General features: G+C 33.2%; 1 protein-coding gene across 14 annotated transcripts in view; it reads right to left on the bottom strand.

Moving 5' to 3' along the window:
• Positions 1 to 19,883, bottom strand: part of Dock3 (dedicator of cytokinesis 3) — a 586,580-nt gene that overhangs the window by 369,882 nt on the left and 196,815 nt on the right. For all 14 annotated transcript variants that reach the window (XR_013436504.1, XM_078043258.1, XM_021727520.2 and 11 more), the window contains exon 4: positions 294 to 349. Coding sequence is in view for 13 of the 14 variants with exons in the window: in XM_078043258.1 (XP_077899384.1) it covers positions 294 to 349 (56 nt within the window). In the remaining variant the exon portion in view is untranslated. The remainder of the gene's footprint in view (positions 1 to 293; positions 350 to 19,883) is intronic.

Genomic DNA, 19,883 nt, shown 5'->3' with positions numbered 1-19,883 from the left:
CCACGACGAACCTTGGCCTTTCAGTCTCAAAATGGCACAATTTTTTAAAATATATTACATACATAACAATTTTTATAAAAATCAAAATTAAGGTTACTTCTCCAGGATACAAGAAAAAAGATAAAAGTTTTTAGGATTTTAAGAAAAAATTGTCCTTAGAATCATATATAATTATAAACATACATTTTTGCCAGACTATCAATAATATATTTCATAGTATGAACAAAAAAAAGAAAGTCTTCCTTTTCAACCTACAATAATTATAAGTAAATTTATTAAGGCAAATTACTTACCCCCTATTACTGACAATTGCTTTTTTCAAGTGAATGTAGTTTGCAGGAAAGATACCCTGTATGGGAAAAAAAAGATTTCCAGTTAGAAAAGTAAAATGTGATTAACATCTCATACATAATGAAATAGCAATGGAAACATAGTGAATCTCCTATTGTAGCAAGTACTTTGCATATTTATAATGCAAAATTGCACAAACTATATTAGGTAGGAATTTCATGAACAGGTGCAAAGAGGGTCTATCCCCAGGGGAAAAAAAAACTTAAGCATGATAAAAATAAATTTTTTTAAGTTTTGTAAAAAGAGTACAGATTGGAGATGGTACATCAAATCACTCTCAGGTATTATGTACAGAGGTCACTATGTTCTCCAAAGCAACATCATTACTTAACCAATAATTTATAGATTATCCAATTTATAGATTATCTAAGTTGGAGAAATATTTCCCAGACTCAGGATTATATTTAGATGCACAAGAATACATCAATTTGGAGTTTTTATACACATTTTAACTTTATTTCTTCTAAACTATTCCAATTTTTGTATTTACCACAATTTGACTACATTGCCTAAGTGACAAGGAATGTATTGCTTTTAAAACCATTTCAGTTTTTCAACCATTGTTCACTCCTTCTGATGTATTCTTTCAAATAAAACATGATAAGTTTAAAAGTCTTTATACTCTGGCCCACACTACCACCAATAACAAACTGAATCTGTACCACACAAGGTTATGAGCAACTGGACTACAATAATAAATTTTATATATTGGCTCATGACAAAGTCACTCTACACCAACAAGGAATATGGGAGAATACACAAAACTTAAGATGAAACACAAAACTGCATCTACCATAGCTAAATGATGGCTATAGATTATCTGTAAAGGAAGAATTGAAAATAAAAATTAAAAAACACACAGGATTAGCACTAGGCATCAAAAATTCCTCCTAGCCAAGAAAGAATCAGACATCTGGAAGAGAACTGGAACACCCACTGCTGTTAAGCAGAAATGAGATCCCTCTCTCTTGAAAGTTCACAGAGGATGAGCGAAAACACGGACTTCTACTCTCTCTTGGCAATAACATGGCAGAAGCTTTTTCCTTCCCCTATAGGTGCACAGGTACCAAAACCAGCTCAAACAGAAGGTTAAAATAAGATGCAATATCTAAGCATAATAATCAAAATGTCCAGATATCAATAGAAAATCACCTTGTTATACCAAGAAACATAAATACCAAACTGAATGAAACAAAAACAATACATGTTAGCAAAAAAAAGGAAAAAGATGCTTAAATTATCTGTCAAAGACCTTAAAGCAGACATTATAAAAATGTTTCAACAATCACTTGAAATCAATGAAAAAACAGAAAATCATGGAAAATAAACCAGAAAGTTTCATCAAAGAAACAAAACATGCTGCATGGATTCAACAGCATAACAATAGGAAAGACAGGAAAGAATCAGTAAACCAGAATGTAGTACAATAAAATGACATAATATTAACTATATGGCTGGGGATGTGGCTCAAGCGGTAGCGCGCTCGCCTGGCATGCATGAGGCCCGGGTTCAATCCTCAGCACCACATACCAACAAAGATGTTGTGTCCGCTGAGAACTAAAAAATAAATATTAAAAATTCTCTCTCTCTCTCTCCTCTCTCACTCTCTCTTTTAAAAAAATATTAACTATAAAGAGAAAAGAGAACTATAAAAAGTGACCAATTTAATCTGCAGTTACTTCCCTTTCTCATTCCTTTTCCTTCCCCCTCAATTCTGATCCTCTGCTCCACTGAGCTTCTGTTTACATGGGGTCCTTCTTTAAAAAAAAAATCCTATCTGTCTCTAGCTTCCACATATGAGAAAAAACATTCAACTCTTGACTTTGAGTCTGGCTTATTTCATATAGCATGATGTTTTCTACTTCCATCCTTTTGTCAACAAATGCCATAATTTCATTCTTCTTGATGGCTGAGAAAAAACCCATCATAAATACATATCACAATTTCTTTATTCATTCATCTATTGAGTGACATCTAAGCTGTTTCTATAACTTAGTTATTGTGAATTTGCTGCCATAAACACTGGTATGTATGTATCTCTATAGTATGCTGACTTTAGCTCTTTTTGATAAATACCAGAGTCGGGTAGCTGGGTCATTTTTTTCATGAATCTCTATACTGGTTTCCAAGAGGTTATCCTAGTGTGAAGTCCCACCAACAATGTATGAGTCTACCTATTCCCTCACATCCTCACCAATATTTATTATTATTTTTTTTCTTTATGATTGTCATTCTTACTATAGAAAGATGAAATTGCACTGAGTTTTGATTTGCATTCCCCTGGCTGCTAAGGATGTTGAACATTTTAATTCTTCATAGTTGTAGATGGACAGAATGCCTTTGTTTATTTTTATATAGTACTAAGGATCAAACCCAGTGCCTCACACATCCTAGGCAAGTGCTCTGCCACTGAGCTACAGTCCCAGCCCTGAACTTTTTTTTCATATATTTGTTGGTTTCTATTTCTTCCTTTTAGAAATGTCTATGTAGATTATTTGTCCATTGACTTGAGGGGTTTTTGGCATTAACTTTTTTGAATTCTCTATATATTCTAGTTATTAATGTCCTGTCAATAGAGTAATGGGGCAAAGATTTTTCTCTCATTCTGTAGGCTCTCTCTTCACATTCTTATTTTATTTGCTTAAGGAAGGTGGTACCTGTGCCAGTGTGCATGCATGAACATATCACAATAAATTCCACTTATATGTATGTATGACTGTAATGCACGAGTTAAACAAATTAATATAAGGAATACCAATAGAGTACAGGAAAGTAATTGGGGGAGGGAGGAGAATGATGGGGACAGTACTAGGAATTGAACTGTAGCAAATTATGTGCATTGATGAATATGTCAAAATGAACCCCATAATTATTTATAATTGTAATGCACTAATAAAAAAGAAATAATCACAACTGCAGGAACTGTAGAACTATGTCAAAAACAAGAAAATACTTAATGTTCATGTCATTGAGTCCTGGAATAAGAAAAGATAGAGAGCTAGGAAAAGACTAAAAAAGTACATTAAGAAATAATGTCATGCTGGTGAGGACTCATCAATAAGAAATCTGTTCACTGACGTGGGAATACAAAATGGCACAGGCTCATTGGAAGACAAAGAACGAGTATAAAATTAAGCACAGGAAGAAAAAAAAACTAAACACAGTTTTATTATACAATTCACCACCTGCACTCCTAGGAATTTACCCAAATGAGTAGAAAACTTATGCATACATGTATATGTGCACACACAGATACACACACAAAAAACAAACCCCTGCATACACAAAAAATTGTAGTTTTACTTATAAATGACAAAATTTAGAAGCAACAAAGATGCCCTTCAATGCATGAATTAATAAACAAACGGTAGCCCATTCATACAATGGAATATTATTTAGCAATAAAAAGCAAAAGCATGTAGAAAATTTAACTGAATATTGCTAAGGGAAAGTACTCACTCTAAAATGTCTGTATACTGAATGATTCCAACTATATGAGGTTCTAGAAAAGGCAAAATTACAGAAGACAATAAAAAGACTACAATGGGAGATAAAAAGGATGACAATGTAGAGCATAGGACACTGTTAAAGCACTGAAACTATTCTGCCTGATAGTATAAGGACGAGTGTATACTATTATGTGTTTGTTAATCAAATCCACAGAATTATACAACACAAAGAATAAATCCTAATGAAAGTGTGTAATATTAATAGTGTATCAATATTGTTTTATCAATGGTAATCAATGTACCACATTAATAATAGTAGAAACCATAGGGAGAATAGGGAAACTATGATCTGTATTTCTGTATGTCTGTTCTAAAATACACTCTAATAAAAATCTAAAATGAAAAAAGTAACAGAAATTTCCCCTAATGTAGTAATAGATATAAACCTGCAGATTCAAGAAGATAAATAAATCCCCAAAATGAATAAACTCAAAGAAATGCATACCAAGACACAATAGAGTCATACTTCTGAATACAAGCAAATAAAAAAATCTTGAAAGTAACAAGAGAAAACATACCTCTCAATTACTAAGGGAAAACAAACGACAGCAGACTGTTCATCAAAACTACAAAGGACAGTGACACTAGTCACAATAGTCAAAAAGCAGAAATGTCCATCAACTAAGGAATGGATAAATGAACAAGGTATCTCCACACAATGCATTTCAGTCAAAAAAGATATGAAGTATTGACACATGCTATACAATGGATGACCTTTGAAAAAAATATGCTGACTGAAAGAAACCAGACACAAAGACATGTATTATATGATTCTAATTATGTGAATTATTCAGGATAGTTAAATTCAGAGAGATAGAAGACACGTGGGTGTCAAGGACTAGAAGGTGAAAGAACATGACTGCTTAATAGATGCAGAGCTTTCTTTTTGAAGCATTTGGAAATAGATACAGTGGTGTTTATAATACACTGTGACTGTACTAAATTTCATTCATGGTAAACATTTTAGGTATTTTAACCACATAAGTTTAACATTTTAGAAAATACATACAAAAGATCAATGCAACACAGAGTTGATTCTTTGAAAAATAAACAAGACTGATAAAGCCATGGCCAAACTAACCAAAAGGAAGAGAAGATCCAAATCAACAAAATTAGAAATGAAAAAGAAGACATCACAAGAGACACTTTTGAAATCCAGAGGCTTTTTGAAAATTTATGCTTCAATAAACTAGAAAATAAGACATTAACGAATTTCTAGATACATATGATCTGTGCAAAATGAACCACAAGGATACATAAATATAAACAAACCAATATTAAGCAATAAGATAGAAGCAGCAATTAAAATCCTTCCAACAAAGAAAAGCCCAGGACCAGATGGATGCTAATCCAAGTTCTACCAAACTTTTAGAAAATAATTAATGCCAATCTTCCTAAAATTATTACATGAAATAGAAAGGATGTTAACAAATTCATTCTATGAAGCCAGTATTACCCTGATAACAAAACCACACATAAGCATATCAAAGAAAAGAAGACTACAGACCAACATCCCTAATGAACAAAGATGGAAAAATTCTTAATAAAATATTGGCAAATCACATTCAAAAACCACATCAAGAAGACAGAACATGAAGATCAAGTGGATTTCATTCCAGAGATGCAAGGTTGGTTCAACATGCACAAATCAACAAATGAAATTCACCACATAAATAGAAGAACAAGAATCATATGACCATCTCAAGAGATGCATTAAAAGCCTTTGATAAAATCCAGAACCCATTCATGTTAATACTAGAGAATCTAGAGCTAGAAGAAACTCACCTCATTTAATAAGGATTATATAGAACAAACCCAGGGCCAACATCATGTAGAATGGAAAAAACTGAAAGCATTTCCTCTAAAATAAGGAATGAGACAAAGAATATCTACTCACCCTCCTATTCAATACAGTCATTGAAACAGTCACTAGAATAATCAGGCAAGAAAAGGAAATTAAAGGGATACAAATAGGAAAAGAATAACTCAAATTATCTTTTGCTGATTATATGGTCATATATCCAGAAGACCCAAAAACTTCACTGGAAGACTTAATAAGCAAATTCAGTAAAGAGCAGGATACAAGATCAACATAAATAAATCAATCACTTTCTTATACGCCAATAATACATTAATCTGCTAACAAAGAAATGAGGAAAAATATCCCTTTCATAATACTTCAAAAAATAAAATAAAAAACATGGGAATAAATCTAACCAAAGATGTGAAAGACCACTACAATAAAAACTACAGAACACTGAAGAAAGGAATAGAAGAGGTCCTTATAAGACAGAAAGATCCCCCATGTTCTTGGATAGGCAGAATGAATATTATCAAAATGGCCAAACTACCAAAAGCAATACACAGATTCAAAGCAATCTCTTGTCAAAATACCAATGACATTCTTCACAGAACTAGTTTTTTAAAAAGTCCTTAAATTCATAGGGAAGAATAAAATACCTAGACTAGCTGAAGGAATCCTGAGCAAGTAGAGCAATGCATCACATCATCTGATCTCAATTATACTTCATAAATAGCATAACACTGGCATCAATGCAGACATAAAGACAAATAGAATAGAAAACACAGAGACCCACATAGGTGCAGACATCTGCAACTTGAAAAAGATGTCAAAAATACACATTGGAGAAAAGATAGCCTTTTAAGCAAATGGTGCTAAGAAAACCAGATATGTAGAAGAATAAAACTATATCTTTATCTTGTACCCTACAAAATAGTCAACTAAAAGTGAATCAAAGACCTAAGAATTATATCAGAAACTTTGCAACTGCTGGAAGAAAATATAGGTTCAATATTCTAACATATTGGCATAAGCACTACTTACCTTAAAAAGACCCCTAAAACTCAAGAAATAAAACCAAGAATCAATAACTGTGATGTCATTAAATTTAAAAGCTTCTGCACGATAAAAGACAAAAAACATGAAGAGAGAGCCTATAGAATGTGATAAAATCTTTGCCAACTACTCCTCTGATGAGCAGACTAGGATCTAGAATATATGCATTACTCAAAAAACTTAACAACAATAAACTAATTAATTAATTGGCAAAAGAATTAGACATTTCTCAAAAGAAGAAATACAAGTGGTCAACAAATGTATGAAAAAATGTTTAACATCACTAGCAATCAAGGAAATGCAAATCAAAACAACATTGAAATGTCATCTTACTATACTTAGAACGTCAATCATCAGGAACAAAACAATAATCTCTCTTCTACTTTTATGAGATCTACACTATTTTTTCCTTATTTTGATTTAGGAAAAAACATTCAACCCTTGACTTGACAATCTGGATTTGGTTTACTTTACTTAGCATGATGTTATCCAGTTCTAAACATTTGCCAGCAAATGCCATAATTTCATTCTTCTTTATGACTGAATAAAATTCTATTGTATATTTATATATCACATTTCCCAAATCCATTTGTCTGTTGGCAGGCAACTAGGCTGGATCCTGGGACTGATAAAGAGGGAGAAAGGAGAGGAAAATGAAAAAATGGTGGAAGGTGGAATGAAACTGACCAAACTATCTTATACACATACGTGAATTCACCACAGTGAATTTCACCTTATGTATATCTGTAATGCACTTCCTGATCCTGCCCTTTGCATTTTCATGGGCTTCCCATTGGTCCTTCCACTGTCACTCAGAAAGGGCTTCTAGTTCCACCTTTAAGCCACTAACCTATACTTCCCTGCTTCACACAGGTCTACTACCAAAGCTACATAGAGCCTGCATTTTTAAGAATGCCCACCTGTAGATACTAAAAAAAAAGCTATCTGTTTCAGGCAAAATCTAATTTCACAGGCTTCTATGTTGCTGCCCTAATTCTAACCATGTTCTCAAAGCTAAATAAACTAATTTTTATCCATCAACAGGTTCCCTTAGAAATTCTTTAAAGCTATATTATTAATAAAAATTACAGACATAATATACAAATTATTAGAGTTACATATGCTTGCTTATGTTTTATTTTTGGAGATTATGAGGATGCATTTTGCTCATCGCAGCAACAAAAGCCAGCAACTTGAGAAAATTTTCTCATGATGTTTCCAAGATGATTAAAAAATCCTTATTTTCATTTCTAACTATATAAATACAAAAAATAAATAAATGTATTCATTGGGATCTTATTTGAACAATATTAAGGGTCCACATAGTTAAAAGTAAGTTGGAATGGATCCAAATATTTTAAGAACCACATGGTTTTATTAGGTTGACATAATTATAAACTACACTTTTATTCTTGATGCATATTTTTCCAGGTATTTAATCCATACTCTTTTCATAAAATAATTGAAATATGTCTATTCATTTAGTTAATATGTATCTGTTATTAATCATTTTCCTTCAACAGAAAACATATACATAATCTACATATACATTATCTGATGGTCTGCTTCTATAATTAGAAAAATCTAAAACAAATATATTTTACTATAAAAAATTTTCCTTCAAGGGAAACCATCAAGTAATCTACAATTCTCAAATTATTGTACAAACTTTTGTAAGATGATAAACAAATATGATTCTGTCAGCAAAGATGTCTAAGGGCTTTAACTATATTTTCATTGAGATATTTCTTCTTATAAAGGTACAATAATTTGTTTAGATTCTAAGGTTACAGAAATTGTTCCAAAGTATAACAAAAAAAAAATTCTAAAAGGAGAAGAAGATACTTCCAGAGAGAGGAAGAACACATTTTAGGTCCTAAGAATAAGAAAGTAATGATTTTTGGGTAAAATAAGGTCTTTATATTCTAGACTATAATGATTAAGGAATTTTGCTAAATAAGGAAATCCTTAAATCATTATCTAGACAGATGATATAGAAAGTTAAAACAATTTTAAAAACATATTTATGTATAACTAGACTGAGTATAGTAATTTGAACTGATTAAACTCTAGGATATTTCAGACTTTTCCCCCTTATTTTATTATACTAATATGAACCAAGATTTTGTCCATATTTTTACATTATAAAGACCTGTTATAAAGTTAAGTTTATTTCCATTAAGTAAGGTCTTTATTTGCCTAGTGAATCTTGATGTTTAAGAGAAGGATTGATTTTAGTGAATAAATCCACATCCTTCATTAAACAATAAATATTTTAAAATGCTGACTTAAATTCCAATTTTGACAGTTCTCCTCAGAGGCTAATATCAATTAATTCAAAGACATCATTAGATGTTTATGGGCTTTGGAAGAACATTTTATTAGGATTGGTGTTCTCCAAATTAAAGTTGTACATTAGTTTTGAACAATAAAAGTTGGAAACTTAGTTGAAAATTCATTTGTATTATATAAGTTCTCTGACTGGACCTATTATCCATAAAAAATATGGTAAGACTTATATACTACTCCCTACACTGGAAGTAACCTTAATCATATTTTCTAAAAGACAATTAAGAGACACTGATTTAAAGGATAATATTCTGAGATATAGAGATATTTTGAGACCTTCTCTCAGAGATTTAGGGTTCTTTTTAAATTAATAGGATGGATCAACTAGTCTATATACTGGGAAATTACAATAATCAATAAAAAGTATCTCATATTCATATCTAGCCTCAACTACTATCATCAAAGAAGGCCTTAAAAATTACCTACTACAAAGAAAGATCAAAGGGAACCTCTCAAACTTAATATAGACCAAAACAAATTCAGGGAGATTTTTCCAAAACTCCAAATTCATGTATTATTTCAAAATTTATGCCAGATGTCTCACCTTATCTAGAGGAATATTATGCTATTGCTTAACTAACCTTTAAAATAGATAGCTGTTTAAAAACAGTTTTAAAGGAGATTTATCTTAACCATGTCCCAGTAACACAAAATAGGAACAAGTCTGACAGTTTGTCTGGAACACAGACAACTCCCCAAAACAGATATCCATCAGGTAAACAAAATGCCTAAAAAATAATTTAGTAAGACTTTTAAAAAAATCCTACTATTTTCATAGAAAGCCCCAAAGGACTTTATAGAATTTATGAATTTGAATTTATAGAGGGCCACCCAATTTCAAAGGATTACAGAAATTGGCATGATCTTAATCAAATTTAGCTGTTACCCCACATTTATACAGAGATCAAATAAAAGAAATAAAAAACATACAGACAGAAAGAGATTGAAATGCACATCCTAGAAAAATAAGCTACCTGGGTAAAAATTTACTCCTCTTCTAAGCTATAAAAAAGCTTTGAAAGCCTGTAAACATTAAAACAGGGCTTTACATCGAGCTCCTGTCAATACTTTATCACTGAGAAAAATGACTCTAGAAATAGTTATCCCTAAAATATTAGAACCATAAATAAATCAGCTCAACAGCCTATGGCTTATTTCAATAACAAATTTAACATGATAGACATTTTCTCATCTTTAATAATATGAGGTAATGCCCTACATACATTGATGTTTTTGAAATTAGTAAAGTCATAAATTATACATAATTATTAGAGCTAATTTTGCTACATTAAGTAAAGTAATTAAGGATGTTCATGCAACTGTTTCTTTATATGAGAGGATTATTTTGACATGGATCCCTCAAAATGCCATCTTTTAAAAAAAACATTTATTCTTTAGTTGTACGTGGACACAATACCTTTATTTAGTTTTTAATTGGTGCTGAGGATTGAACCCAGTGCCTCACACATGCTAGGCAAGCGATTTTCCTCTGAGCCACAACCCCAGCCCTCAAAATGCCATCTTAAACAATACTGTTGACTGTTTGAGATACTAATTCTCCACACTTGAGTCAACAATGAGCATTATAGCAATGATGACCATTTTTCATAGATTGCTAGATGAAAAATTATTCATTTTCCTATTTCATTATTCTTACCAGTGAAAAACAAAATATTTTCTCTAGGTTTATTTAACATGTGTACTTCCTATTTTGAATAGATGTCTATATTTTTCCCATGCCCCTAGTAAAGACCACCATTCCTAATTTAAAAGCTCTGTCTCTAGCCTTATCACAAATTGAATTAATTATTTAAGTTAATATAAAACTAATTTCAAAATATAAATTTTCATGTACAACTTATTTTTAATTATTGGGCAATTCTGTTAAAGTCAAAAGCAGATAATACAATTAGTAACTTGTATTTAACATGATTTCTATGTTTCTATTTAACATGGTCCCTTTCCAATTCATTAATATTAAACTTGACATAACTAGTATATGGCCTTTGTCAAGTTTTATGATAATAAATCTTTTTTATTATTTAAATACTTGTACTATTGTCTATAACTTAAATCTAATGATACTATGGCTTATGCCAAGCCTGTACTCAATTTTATTAAATAAAAGGGGGATGGAGGAAACAAGACCCTATAGGCACATAATAGCTCTTACAAAATATTTTTTAAATTTTTCTTAATTGTGATACTGAGAGTCTTACTGCTGCTGAACATGATTTAGTAAGCTAAATCAAATTTCAAAGATAAGAGTTTAAACTGGTCATCATGGAAAGGTTGAAAACTCTGACACAGGAAGATAAATCTCCCAACTGCAGAGTTTATAGCCATGCAGCTTCATGAGCTTGTCAGGTAAGAAAAAGTTATGAACAAACTTCTATTAACCCATTTCTCAGGTCTACTTTTAATGTCCCTTGCAGTGTGGACTGGAAAGTCCACCCATGAAACTACATTAATTGTAATGACTGTAATGATCATTTATATCTATATGTTCATCCTACTTTGAATAGATGTCTATTAAGGCTGGCAGTTATCTTGAGAAAAATATAGCATAGTGAGAAACCTTAACCATCGAATTCTGCTGATCCTTAGAAATTAAGAGTATGTATCTGGGCAGTTGTCAAAAGAGAAAGACTGTTGAAATATAACTTTCCTATATATACACCAGTTATTTACATAAAATATCCACTAATGTATTATTGCCCTGATCATACTACAATAGAAATTGACAACTTTTCTAAGCAACCTGAATGTTCATGTGTCTTGCCAGTACAACATAAGGTGTCCAGAAATAGTGGATATATTTTAGGTTGTTCTACAATTACATGAGGATGCTATAACTCCTAGAAACTTAATCCTCAGTGAGATGACACCCAAAAGGATGTTTTGATGTTTGACTTCTGCCAGAATATTTACATCATTGACAGACCTAAAAGACTTCTTAAATGTGAGACTTGAGAGAAAGCATTGTTAAATATACTGTAACCTATAAAAGGTACAATTTGCCTAATTGTAGCACTAGTTATAGTAGAGAAAAAGGACATTGATCTTTCATCAATGTTCCTTTGTCCTACTGCCAGCTAGCATGCTGAAGTTAACAATCAGGCCTTGAAACAGGTGCATGCCAATTAGCCAAACCTAGGCAAGTTCTTGATCTCATGATCCAAGAAGTGATACTTAAAATATTATTCACTGTTCCTACAATACAGCCATTGTGGCTATAATTTAAAACTTAAAACATATGGGTTTTCTTAATAATTTGACTTAAATTACTCCCAAGATCCTTCATAGTCAGATCAGTGCTGATAGAAGGATTCAAACTAAGTTAAAACACTCTAGAAGCCACTATAATAAATAATGCGAATCAGCCCTCTGCTCTCTGGTTTGTGGAAAGGCTTAAATGCCATGCAAAATAAAAATGTCTCTGTTACTATGACCAAACAGAATGCTTTCCAATAAAATTGGGGAAAGATTAAGAATCTTCTGGTGAGTGTTTAGCAAAGTAATTATAATAACCTGGATCTTTCAAGGTTAATTGAATGACTTTGATGCTAAGAATGTTGAAACATTCTCTATAGTATGTTATTGAAATGATACGTTTTCTACTAATTCCTTTTGTGTTTTAATAGTAAATCATGAAAAATTTGGATAAAGAATCCAGTGACTGAAAGATATAATTCACCAGTTGCCTTTATTTATATTAAGAAAGGGGTAATATTTCGGAAGCTGCCCTGGATGTAGATGCCTTTAAGTAGTGATGCACCAGGGTTCTGAACAATTATTGTATCCCAGCTTGGGTGTTACCCCAGCGTGGATACCAAGGCATAGCTCCACGAGTAGGTGTCACACCCACTGGGGTTGAGTTTACACTCAACCTTTGCCTTTTTTGGAATAGAATATTTGCTGAAACAGCCTCCCCTAGTAAAACCCAGGTTCAAGGCATGCTCGCTCTCTTTCTTGCCTGCCTTGCCTCCTTTGTGGGATGTGGGTCAGAGGAGCCATCACAGAACTCAAAAAAAAAAAAAGGTATTTCTCTCTGTGTGATTATTTCATGCCAGCCAAGTTCACCTGGAGTGACTCTGAATGGTTTAGTAGTGTGTCATGACATATGAGTGTGCCTTTTTCTCCACATCCTTGCCAACACTTATTGTTATTTGTATTCTTAATAGCTGCCATTCTAACTGGGAGAGGACTCAACAACATATTCCATTAATCATCTTAAAAACTCTTTACATTTATTTAGAGTCTCTAGAATTATAAAAACAGGTTTTTTTCTTTCTAAAGACAAAATATTTCCAAATATCAGAAAAATTCACGTCACAGATTTTTCTTCTAATTCACTTACTTTCTACAATTCAGCCCACAATACTCTGTAATTCTAAGGATGCTTAACTTCTAAAGAGAAATTCCAAATATACTAAATATAGAATCATATCATTGGTACATAGTGCTAACTTATTCTTTTCCTATCCATATCCCTTTAATTTCTTTTATCTAACTCTTCTGGCTAGTGTTTCAAGAACTATGTTAAATACAGTGGTGAAAGAAGTCATTTCCTTCCTGCTCCTGTTTATGGAGGGAATGCTTTCAATTTTTCTCCATTTAGAATGATGTTGACTTCAGGCTTAGCATAGATAGCTATTATGATATTGAGGTATGTTCCTGTTATCCCTAGTTTTTCTAGTATTTTGAACATGAATGGGTGCAGTATTTTTTCAAATGCTTTTTCTGTATCTATTGATGTGATAAATTACATTTTTTCATTTCCATATGTTGAACTAACCTTGCATCCCTAGGATGAACCCCACTTGATTGTAGTGCACTCTTTTAGATATGTTTTGTATTCAATTTCTCAGAATTTCATTTAGAATTTTTGTACCTATGTTCATTAGAGATATTGGACTGAAGTTTTCTTTCTTTGATGTGTCTTTGCCTAGTTTTGGTTTCAGGGTGATACTGGCCTCCCAGAATGAGTTTGGAAGTGCTCTCTCTTTTTCTATTTCCTGACAAATTGAAGAGTATTGGTATTAGTTCTTCTATAAAAGTCTTGTAGCTGTGTGTACATCCATTCCTGGTCTTTTCTTGATTTGTAGGCTTTTGTTGGTGTCTTCTACTTCATCACTTGAAATTGATCTGTTTAAACTGTGTATATAATCCGGATACAATCTGGGCAAACCATATAACTCTAGAAACTTGTCGATACCTTCAATATTTTTTTTTATTGGAGTACAAGTTTTCAAAATAATTTCTAATTATCTTCTGTATTCTGTAGGGTATGTTGTGATATTTCTTTTCTCATCATGTATGTTAGTAATTTGAGTTTTATCTCTCCTCTTCATTAGCATGGCTAAGGGTCTGTCAATTTTATTTATTTTTTCAAAGAACCAACTTTTTGTTCTGTCAATTTTGTCAACTGTTTCTTTTGTTTCAATTTCAATGATTTCAGCTCTGATTTTAATTATTTCCTGTCTTCTACTGCTTTTGGTGTTGATTTCTTCTTTTTCTAGTGCTCTGAGATATAATGTTAGGTCATTTATGCATTGACTTTTTCTTCTTTTAAGGAATAAACTCCATGCAATGAACTCTCCTCTTAGTACAGCCTTCATAGTGTCCCAGAAATTTAGATGAGTTGTGTCAGGATTCCCATTTACCTCTAAGAATTTTTAAATCTCCTCTTTGATGTGTTTTGCAACCCAATGTAGATATTCACTCAGTAGAATATTATTTCAGTAGAATATTATTTCATCTCCAGGTGTTGAAGTAGCTTTTATTTTCTCTTTTATCATTGATTTCTAATTTCATTCCATTATGAAATTATGAGCAGTATCTTTACTATTTTGTATTTGCTTACAGTTGCTTTGTGGCATAATATACTCTTGTTTTAGAGAAGGATCATGTGCTGCTGAGAAGAAAGTGTATTCATTCATTGAAGGATGAAGTATTCTATATATGTCAGTTAAGTCTCAGTTATTGATTGTATTATTGAGTTCTATAATTTCTTTGTTCAGCTTTTGTTTGGATAATCTATCCAGTGGTGAAAGAGGTGTTAAAAATCACCCAGAATTATCATGTTGTGGTCTATTTGATTCTTGAACTTGAGAAGAGTTTGTTTGATGAATGTAGATGCTCCATAGTTTGGGGCATATAAATTTATTATGGTCATGTCTTGTTGAAGAATGGTTCCCTTAAGCAGTATGAAATATCCTTTTTTATCCTTCTTGATTAACTTTGACTTGAAATCTACTTTATTTGATATGAGGATGGAAATCCCTGCTTGCTTACGCATTCCATGTGAGTGGTATGATTTTTCACAACCTTTCACTTTCAGTCTGTGGTTGTCTTTACCTATGAGATGAGTCTCTTGGTGGCAGCTTATTGTTAGGTCTTTTTAAATCCAATCTGTCAGCCTATGTCTTTTGCTTGGTCAGTTTAGACCATTAACATTCAGGATTATTATTGAGACATGATTTGTATTCCCAGCCATTTTTGTTTATTTTTGGTATTTAACTTGACTTGGTTTCTCCTTTGATTAGTTTTTCCTTTAGTGTAATACCTCCCTTTCCTTATTTTAATTGTTGCTTTTCATTTCCTCTTCACGGAATATTTTGCCAAGGATGTTCTGTAGTGCAGGCATTCAACTTGTAAATTTTTTTGTTTTGATTTTCATGGAAGGTTTTTATTTCATCATCAAATCTAAAGCTTAATTTTGCAGGATATAAGATTCTTGGTTGGCATCAATTTTCTTTCAGAGCTTGGTATATGCTGCTCCACCATCTCCTGGCTTTGAGGGTCTGGATTGAAAAATCTGCTGAGATCCAAACTGGTCTCCCCCTATATATGATATGATTCCTTTCTCTTGTGGTCTTTATGATTCTATCCTTATTCTGTAAGGTAGGCATTTTCATTACAATGTGATTGGTGTAGAACTGTTGTAATTTTATACATTTGGTGTCCTGTAAGCCTCTTGTATTTTATTTTCCAACTCATTATTCATGTTTTGGAAATATTCTGACATTATCTCATTGAAGGAATTGTGCATTCCTTTGGTTTGAAACTCTGCCTTCCTTTAACTCTTAGATTTGGTCTTTTGATACTATCTGATAATTCTTGGATGTTCTCTTCATGGTTTCTACAATCTTCACTGTGTGGTCAACTATATTTTTCCAGATGGTATACTTTGTCTTCATTATCTGGCGTTCTTTCTTTCAAATGATCTAGCCTGTTAGTGATGGTTTCTATTGAGCTTTTTATTTGGTTTATTGTCTCCTTCATCAAGGATTTCTGATTGGTTTCTTTTCCAGAAACCAATCTCTTTCTTTAAGGAATCTTTTACTGCCTGTATTCATTCCCTTATTTCTTCATTGGTGTAATCAATGGACACCTGTATTTTCTGTCTTAGATATTATCTACTTTACCTTGGTGTTGGGCTTCCAAACCTTGTCGGTGTCTCACGATGGATACTAATGCAACTAAAGGTGGTGGTGGCAATACTGGAGGTAACTCGAGACAGCAGGGGAAGTGCCCCAAGATGGATGCAAAATCTTTCAGAGAAGGGACAGAAAAATGGGCCTTATACTCGCTTTGGGATGCCAGTTCCTAAATGCAGCTAATTCTAGGACCTGTCTGTTGTTGCAAGGTAGAGGCTACTGCATGGGGAAGGCTATAATAATGGTTGCAGTAATGGGAGATGGAAGTGGGTTAGGCCTAGGCTCCCAAGTATGTGGGAGTAGAGAGCAGACCTGAGCCTACCCTGGGCCTGGGTTCCTGTAGGCTCTTATTTGTATTCTTGATCACTGCCATTCTGACTCAAGTAAGATGAAATTTTAGTGTAGTTTTGATTTGCATTTCCCTAATTGCAAAAAAATGTTGAACATTTTTCCATCTATTTCTTGGTCTTTTGTGTTTCTTATATTGAAAATCCCAAAAGTCTCTCCCCAGCTCTCGGTGGGCATGATTATCAGAGCCGAGAGAAACAGGAGGGGCACTAGACCTCCACCTCCCCCTCCCACCAGCGGCAACAGCCAAGGCCTTTTTCACCAGCTCTCAGGGGTGTGGCTACCGGAGGAAATGAGACAAAATAAGCTGATGTGCTCCACAACCTTGGGGTCTGGGTGAATGGCAAACAGAGAGAGTGCCGAGTCGTTCAAGAAAACAGGGCACCAGGGGGCTGCAGGCCCGGAGTGTAGCTAGATCTGTGGAGAATGGCACTGGTGAGTGGGGCCTGGCTGGCAGGAGAAAGGGGAGGGGGCTGGGCGACCGGGATTGGAGAGCCGCCCAGTTGGAGAAAAGGAGTCGCCTCACAGGGATTGTTTCCTTCGTATTGAGGGAAAAAGCTTGGCCCGGAGGGCACAGTTCCACCTGTTGGAAGAGAAGATAACAGAACTCTAAGACTACATTTATCTTTTTTTTTTTTTCCAATTTTTAGTTTCCCCTTTTCTTTTATTCTACCTATTTTTATCTCTCTTTCTCTTTAGGGACTTCTTCCTTTCCCTTCCCCTACCTTTCCTCCCAAGCATTACAACTTCTATTACATTTAATTTACTAAATGAATATAGGTGAATGTTCAGAGGCTGTCTATAGTGCTCCCAAGTCCCTAGCTACCCCCAAATACTCCGGTCCATTCTCGTGTTAATATCCTCCTGTTAATATCTTCCAAGGTACACAAGATATACTAATCCCCATACCTAAACATAAAGTCCTAAGACCAAACCCCAGATCGCTATATGCCATCAGAATCCATATGCCTTTTATGAAACAAATGAATTTGCTTTAAAGTACAATAAAACCCTACATCTCTAGACATAGTCTCCCATCACAAAGGAGAGATCCCGGAGATATACAAAACCAAAACAAAATTATAGGAGTAAATAGTAACACAGCAGCCAAACACTGCTGGAAAGTAACGTGAGTATCATGAAAAAAAAAAGGAAAAAAAGATTACTAACAATGCAGGACAGCTTAAATTTACAGGAGAACCTAGAGGCATCAGAAAAATAGTCAGATAAAGAACTCAAGGCATACCTGACTCAGATGGAATGGAATCTTAAAGAGCTCATTAGACAGCAAATGCAAACAATGAAATAACACTTCGACAACGAATTACAAAAACAAATTCAAGAAACGAAAGAACAACTCTACCAGGAGATAGAGGTTATTAAAAAAAATCAAACAATAATCCTAGGAATGAAGGAAACTATGAACCAAATTAAAAACTCAAATGAGACTATTACCAGTAGAGTAGATCAAGTAGAAGTCAGAACATCAGACAATGAAGACAAAATATATCATCTCGAAAAGAGTCTAGTCAACACAGAAAGGCTGGTAAGAAACCATGAGCAAAACATCTAAGAGATATGGGATATCATAAAAAAACAAACTTAAGAATCATTGGGATAGAGGAAGGTATAGCAGTCCAAACCAAAGGAATGAGCAATCTGTTGAATGAAATAATTTTAGAAAACTTTCCAGACATGAGAAATTTCTGTTTCATTCTTTTGCCCACTTATTGAGTGGGTGGTTGTTGTTGATATTATTATTGGTGTTAACGTGTTTTTATTGGTTCTTTTTAGTTATACATGACAGTAGAGTCCATTTTGATATAATTATATCACCATAGAATATATCTTATTCAAATTAAGACCCCCTACTCTTATGAATGTAAACAATGGTGAAATTCACTGTGGTGTATTCATATATGTACATAGGAAAGTTATGTCAGAAACATTTCAGTTTTTCTTTTATTATCCACCCTGCCTATACTTCATTCCCCTTTGTGTAATCCACTGAACTTCTATTCTTCCCCTCCACCCTTATTGTGGGTTAGCTTTCACATATCACAAAAAAAAAAAAACACTTGACCTTTGGTTTTCTGGGATTGGATTATTTCACTTAGCATGATACTCTCCAGCTCCATCCATTTACCAGCAAATTTCACAAAGTCATTCTTCTTTATGGCTGAGTAATGCCCCATTGTGTATACATATCACAATTTATTTACTCATTCATCTGTTGAAGGGCACCTAAGCTTGCTCCATAACTGAGCTATTGTGAATTGTGCTGCTATAAACATTAATGTCACTATGTCACAGTACTATGCTGATTTTAAATCCTTTGCATATACACCAAATACTGGAATAACTGGGTTAATGGTGGTTCCATTTCTAGTTTTTTAAAAAATTTCCCTACTGCTTTTCAGAGTGATTACACCAAACTGCTAGTCACACCAGCACTGTATGAGTGCCCTTTTCTCAAAAACATTCATTTCATTCTTAATAATTGCCATTATGACTTTAGTGAGATGAAATCTCAGTGTAGTTTACATTTAAATTTCTCTAACTGTGAGAGATGTTGAACATTTTTTCATATATATGTTCTTATTCTTTAGAGAAGTGTCTGTTTTTCTTTTGAGACATTCCTTTGCCCATTCATTGATTAGGTTGTTTTTTTTTCCCCCTGTGGTGTTAAGGTTTTGTAGTTCTTCATATATTCTAGATATTAAAGACATTTCAGAAGTGCAGGTGGCAAAGATTTTCTCTCATTCTGTAGGTTCTCTTTGTGCTCTTGATTGTTTCCTTTGTGGTAAAGTAGCTTTTTAATTTGATGCCATCCCATTTATTGATTTTTTTTACACTTTATTTCTTACATTTTAGGAATCTTTTGGAGGAATTCAGTTCCTGAGCTGACATATTGGAGTGCTGGGCCTACATTTTCTTATATTAGGTACAGGGTTTGTGGTTTGAAACCTGGGTCTTTGATCCACATCCAGTTTTGTGCAAGCTGAGAGATAAGGGTTGAATTTCATT

Source organism: Ictidomys tridecemlineatus, chromosome 3, assembly GCF_052094955.1.
Source record: "Ictidomys tridecemlineatus isolate mIctTri1 chromosome 3, mIctTri1.hap1, whole genome shotgun sequence".
Classification (NCBI taxonomy): domain Eukaryota; kingdom Metazoa; phylum Chordata; class Mammalia; order Rodentia; family Sciuridae; genus Ictidomys; species Ictidomys tridecemlineatus.
Note: the sequence above shows the minus strand (reverse complement) of the source record. Positions and strands in the feature narration are given on the sequence as shown.